The 6,582-nt window shown below is 46.7% G+C and overlaps 1 protein-coding gene across 1 annotated transcript in view; it reads left to right on the top strand.

The window, feature by feature from the left end:
* The first annotated feature begins 286 nt into the window (after positions 1-286).
* The window catches only part of PNPLA1 (patatin-like phospholipase domain containing 1), a 37,856-nt gene continuing 31,560 nt past the window's right edge, over positions 287-6,582 (top strand). Inside the window, exon 1 of the mRNA XM_011986584.1 lies at positions 287-491. Within this exon, the coding sequence (XP_011841974.1) occupies positions 287-491 (205 nt within the window). The remainder of the gene's footprint in view (positions 492-6,582) is intronic.

Raw genomic sequence — 6,582 nt, forward strand, 5'->3', positions numbered from 1 at the left:
GGGCTCACGGGATCAGGACCCTGCTCACACACCGGAGGGCCGTCTGCATCTCATCCTGGGGCCCCTTTCCAACCTTTGGGGTTGCCTCCTGGCGGAGCTTAACAGGCTGAGGCAGCTTCCTGAGCAGCCTGAGGTTGCTCCAGCTGGGTAGAGACGGCCACATTCCAAGCTCCGGGGTGGCAGGGAAGCTGGGCAGGGAGTTCCTACAGGGAGCGGCAGCCCAGGCTTGGGCAGGCAAGCACTGAAGGGTGGTTCCTCCTTCCGCGGAAAGCCAGAGGCCAAGGAGATGGAAGAACAGGTGTTCAAGGGGGACCCGGACACCCCTCACTCCATCTCCTTCTCGGGCAGTGGATTCCTCTCCTTCTACCAGGCCGGGGCCGTGGACGCCCTGCGGGACCTGGCCCCCCGGATGCTGGAAACAGCTCACCGCTTCGCGGGGACATCGGCGGGTGCTGTGATCGCCGCCCTGGCCATCTGCGGGATTGAAATGGGTAAGGCCTGTGTTCTGGGTCCCCTGGGAAGTCTCTTGGGGGATTCCACAGAGACAGAAGGAGCCTGAGGGAGGCTGGGGATGCTTTGGGAGACAAAGCCAGGCCTGGATGGCAGGAAGGGAAGGGAAGAACTGGTTGGAGTAGGACAGCAGCAGCTGTGACATTTGAAGGTTGGGGTCTGCAAGGCCCCAGTCTCTGACCTGCAGGGTGAGCCTGGACCCCTGTCCCTCTCCCTCAGTGCCCTTACCTGTGAGATGCTCTGTCTCCCAGCGCCTGGGAGAGTGAAGGGCAGTATCTCCCTCAAACATTGAACATGGTGCTGTCAGAAGCTACACCGAAGCACAGTCATACATTGGGGTTCAGTGTTGCTCCTGCCTGGCCTCTTTCAAAATGAAAATACCCTTGGGAGAGGCAGCTCTTCAAATCTCTATCACCCTGATTGGGATGTATTGTCCACCATTTCCAGGTGGCTGGAAAGACAAACGCCCCGAGGCTGGAAGGGTAGACAGGAGAGAGCCCAGAGTGGGAGAAGAATAGGAAGGGGTGGGGAGAGAAGACAGAAGCTCTCACTTCACCTTCTGTCCTGCTGGTCCAGGAGCCCCAGCGAGAGGGACTGCTACGTTGCTCACCCAGAGAGAGAACAGTCCCAGGGAGCAGATGCGTCTAGCAGCCCCGAGGAACAGGCCCAACAGCCTAGTGGGCTACCTTGGAGGGGCATTTATTCATTTATGGAGCTCCTGTTCTAGACGGGGCCATGTTCCAGGCACTGAGGACAAAGTCCCTGCCCTTCTGGAGCAGAAATTCTAGAGAAAAGAAGCAGATAATAAACATCGAAACAAGGCATCTTCTAGGATAAGGTCAGGAAGTGATATGATCCATGAATAAAATTAAAGCGGGAAAAGGACTGAGAATAAAATGGAGACTATTTTAGGAAGGTGGTCAGGGAAGCCTTTCTGAGGAGGTGCCATTCAAGCCTAGAGCTGGGTATGGTGACAGAACAAGCTACTGGGAGCTCCTGAAAAGGAGAATTCCTGGTGAAGGAGCAGCCACAAAGCCTGTGGTGTGGAAAAGGTGGTGGGAGGTCAACCCGGGCCAGGTCATGTGGCCTCAGTAGCAAGCTCTGATCTCACCTAAGAGAGGGGAGCACACGCGGCTGTGACAGTGGGTGGGGAGGGGCAGAGAGCGTGAGCTCCTCACGTGGGATCCCAGCTCTGCCGTTTCATGACGTGTGCCCAAAGCAAGTTATTGAACGTTCTGCACCTCTGTTTCTCTATCTAGAAAAGTGAGATCCTAGTCGTGCCTGGTTCCCGGCATCGTTATAGCAGCCGTCTCCAGCCTTTTTGACACCAGGGACTGGTTTTGTGGAAGACAATTTTTCCACACACCAGGGTTGGTGGGGGATGGTTTCAGAATGATTCAAGCGTATTACATTTGTTGTGCAGTTTACTTCTATTATCATTACATTTTAATATATAATGAAATAATTATACAACTCACCATAAGGTAGAATCAGAGCCCTGAGCTTGTTTTCCTGCAAGTAGACAGTCCCACCTGAGGGTGATGGGAGCCAGTGACAGATCATCAGGCATTAGATTCTCATAAGGAGTGTGCAACCTAGATCCCTCCCATGAACAGTTCACTAGAGGGTTCACCTCCTATGAGAATCTGGTGCCGCCACTGATCTGACAGGAGGCGGAGCTCAGGCGGTAAGTTAGTGAGCAATGGGGAGCCACTGTAAATACAGATGAAGCTTCCCCTGCTGCTTACCTTCTGCTGTGAGGCCTGGTTCCTAACAGGCCACAGACCTGGGGCCATGGCCTGGGGGTTGGGAACCCCTGGTTATAGGATTGGCTGAGCTAATATGAATCCCTGCTTAGAACAATACCTGGCATATGGCAAGTGTTCGGAATGTGGCAACCATCTGATTAGGCTTCTTAAGATCTCTGACCGATGGGCAGAGTGTGTTTGAGGGGGCAAGGTGGAAACTAGATGAGGGAAGAGATTGGGTTCAGGATGTGCTTTGAAAGTAGAGGCCATGAGACTTACTGGAGGGCCGGCTGGGCTGTGTGAGGGAGAGGCTGCAGACAATAGCCTCCTCCCAGCCCAAGCAGGGTACTTCCTGGCTGGGGACCTCTATGCTGGGTGGAAAGTCTTTATTTTAAAGAATAATAGTAATGCCCATTCACTGAGTACCTCTCTATATAAGATTTTTTTTCTTTTTAATATCTCACAAGTAATAAACACATTTTTCTCACTGGACAAAATTCAAACAATGTGAAAATGTATAGAGTAAAAGTAGAAAGTAGAAAGAGGCTCATGCCTGTAATCCTGGCACTTTGGAAGGCTGAGACAGGTGAATCAGAAGTTCAAGACCAGCCTGGCCAAATGGCGAAACCCCTTCTCTACTAAAAAAATACAAAAATTAGCCAGGCGTGGTGGTGCACACCTGTAGTCCCAGCTACTCGGGAGGCTGAGATGGGAGATTGCTTGAACCCCAGAGGTGGAGGTTGCAGTGAGATCGTGCCGCTACACTCCAATTTGGGTAACAAAGCCAGACTCTGTCTCAAATAAATAAATAAATAAATAAAGAGTAGAAAGAAAGCCTCCATTTGCCTGGGTGCCCCTAATCCCACCGTCCCTCCTTTAGCCAGTGCTAAGGGCTAGGCATGGATCTTTCCAGATCTTTTTAACGCACTGTCTTCTGTGAATGTAGCTCTTCCACAGTGAACTCCAGGCCTTCAGAATGGGGCTAGGGTGACAACCCCTACTCTGTCCTGGAGTCACAGAATTCCTGCCTTGAAACACCTGGTGCAGGGATTCTCCTTCCTTTTCCAGGCACCTGCATTGCTCGTCTGCTCCATTATTCTCACTCTTCTGTCTTTATGTCATCTTAAAATATAGCATCTGGGCGCAGTGGCTCTTGCCTGTGATCCCAGTACTTTGAGAGGCCAAAGCAGGAAGATTGTGTGGGTCCAGGAGTTCAAGACAAGCCTGGGTAATACAGGGAGACTCCATCGCAAAAAAAAATTTAAAAATTAAAAAAAAAATTAAAAAAAAAAAAGAAGAAGAAGAAGAAAGAAAGAAAAAAAAAAGACTTTTCAGAACTAATTTAACTCATTCAGTTTGATGAATACCGCTGCAAGCCTACTTGGCCAGGCTGTGATGGTCATGGACGGCAGTGGTGGGAACTAAAACCTATAAAAAGGACATCAAGCATGGGGGTGTAATCAAGGACTAGACTGTGGGCTGCTCATAATGATGGCAGAAGTCCAGGGAAGGGTGAGGGAGGTATGTGTGGGACTCACTCTGTCCACTCAGTAGCATGTTTATGAGACTTGTCAGTGTCACTCCAGTCTAGTTCATTCACTCATTTAACTGCCATACAATTTACTCTTAACTAGCACTTCCTTTCTATCAGGCACCATTCTACCTCTGGCATATTAACTCATTCAGTCCTCACAACAGCCCTCCCAGGTGAAAACTGTTATTATCCCCATTTTACAGAGGAGGAAACTGAGTCACAGAAAATTTAAATAAGTTGCCTACAGTCACATGGATAGCACTTGGTAAAGCTAGAATTTGAACCCAGTCTAGCCAGAGTCTACATTCTTATCCTTTAAATTGCCCTGCTTAACAATGCAATGTTAAGGGGTGCAGAGGCAGGGTTGGGGAGTCTCTCTGAGCAGGTGGAATTTCCACACAGAACTGAAGTGGGTAAGGGAATGAGCCCAAGAATATCTTGGGGACAGCATTCTATGTAAAGCAAAAGTCCCTTCGTTAGTTAGAAGCCGAAAAGGAACCAGGGCTAGGTCTCCGGTTTTTCTTCAAGTCTCTGTATTCCTATGCCACAGTACAGTTAGTCATTTTATTGATGGATATGACCAATTTCCTTGTTGTTACAACCGTGCTTGTTTGTGTCTCCCATGCTCACATGGAATGTATATCATTCTAGGGTATTTGTGTCATTAACTTTGTTAATGACTTTGATAAGTTACTCTCCAAAGCAGTTGTACCAATTTAATCACAAGCAGCAGATACGAGTTCTAATTTCCCCACAATGTTACACTTGAAAATCTTATGCCAATCTAACAAATGTGAAATTGTATCTCATCTACTGTATTTAATCTACCTATCCTGATTGCTAGTGATGTTCAGCATCCCCACGTACTTATTGACCACTAGACGTTTCCTCTTCTGCAACTTGCCTGCTCACCACATTTCCCTGTTTTTTTCCTACTGAGTTATCTTTTTTCTTTAATGTATAGATGTTCTTTATATATTCTGTACACTTATCATTCACCAGTTATACACAATGCACCTCTCTTTTCCCACTCTATTTCTTGTATTTTTATTTTGCTTTGATGTCTTTAGTTACTCAGATTTTAATTTTAATGCTGTCAAATGTATCCATCTTTTCATCTTACAATTTGGGTTTTGTTTTGTTTTTGAGACTGGGTCTCATTCTCTCACCCACATTGGAGTGCAGTGGCACATTCATGGCTCACTGCAGCCTCGAACTCCCAGTCTCAAGTGATCCTCCTGCATCAGCCTCCTGAGTAGCTGGGACCACAGGTGCGTGCCACCCCGCCCGGCTAATTTTTAAAATTTTTTCGTAGAGTCAGGGTCTCACTATGTTGCCCAGGCTGGTCTTGAACTCCTGGGTTCAAGCGATTCTCCCTCCTCAACCTCCCAAAGTGCAAGGTTTACAGGTGTAAACCACTGCGCCTGGCCATCCTCTTATATAATACGTGTTATAAAATATCTTTATGACAATTATTTCTTCTACATTGTCTTTCAAAAGTTTTAAAGTTTTCATATTTAGGTTAATTCCTCAGGAATTCATTTTGTTGATGGTTGAGGTAGAGATCTAATTTTTAAATTGTTTTGCCATGTGATAGCCAATTAGAGGCTATCTCCACACTTACTTGAAATGCTGCTTCTGGAATATTCAAGTGTCTCTTCTATTCTGTTGGCTCATTTGTCTATTTCTGTTGTAATCATTATAGTCTTATAATAAGGGGTTCATCACCTATGACGAGCAATCTCCTCCTCTTCTTCCTCCTTTTTTCTTCTTCAAATATTGCCTCCATTATGTTTGGCCGTTTCCCTGCCCCATGTGAAAAGCTCTGCTGGGCTTTTGACTGAAATTGCATCTTCCCATTTATAAATACAGTTGATCTTTCTATTCTGGTCTTTTTTTTTTTTGTCCTTCAGTAAAGATTTTGTGTGTTTTATTAGATTTATTTTTCCCTTGTAGTTTTATTTTTTATTGCTATGGGAAATGGGATCTTTTTTTTACCTATAGCATTTTCTTTCCTTCTTTCTTTCTTTTCTTTTTTCTCTTTTGATACAGAGTCTTGCTCTATTGCCCAGGCTGGCATGCAGTGGTGTGATCTCAGCTCATTGCAACCTCCGCCTCCTGGGTTCAAGAGATTCTTCTGCCTCAGCCTCCTGAGTAACTGGACTTACAGGCACCCCCCACCATACCCAGCTAATTTTTGTACTTTTAGTAGAGATAGGGTTTCACCATATTGGTCAGGCTGGTCTCAAACTCCTCACCTTAAGTAATCCACCCACCTCAGCCTCCCAAAATGCTGGGATTACAGGTGTGAGCCACCGCACCCAGCTAGCATTTTCTGAGTCCCTCCTCAAGGTCATGTCCCTACTTTTGTAGCTAGCTTGGGGCTTTTCTGTCCTGAGATCCTGTTTTTTTTTTCTGTGAAAGCTGAGGTGGCAGAGGTGCACCTTCTGACATGTATGCCCAGTTTTGCGACCAGGCCAGTGCAAGTCACATGCAAATGTTTGTAAAAGCACTTAACACAGTGCCTGGTTTTTACTAGAGAGGTGGTAACCTTCATTAACCCATTCATTCACCTAGGAGGGGTGGTCTCCGTGATTGCCACTGGGGGGTCCAGAGTTTCCAATCTTGTCAGAAGTGGGGTTGGAAACATGCCTTGAAGCTGCATTTGCATAATTTTGAAAAATAAAATGTTTCTTATAAAAGAATAGTGATTTGGCAGACTTAAAACCCTACTCCCACTTAAGCTACTTCTTGGCACCTTTCTCCCCATAAAAAACTGTCAAGCCAGTC

The sequence above is a fragment of the Mandrillus leucophaeus genome, unplaced genomic scaffold, assembly GCF_000951045.1.
Source record: "Mandrillus leucophaeus isolate KB7577 unplaced genomic scaffold, Mleu.le_1.0 Scaffold3, whole genome shotgun sequence".
Lineage (NCBI taxonomy): Eukaryota > Metazoa > Chordata > Mammalia > Primates > Cercopithecidae > Mandrillus > Mandrillus leucophaeus.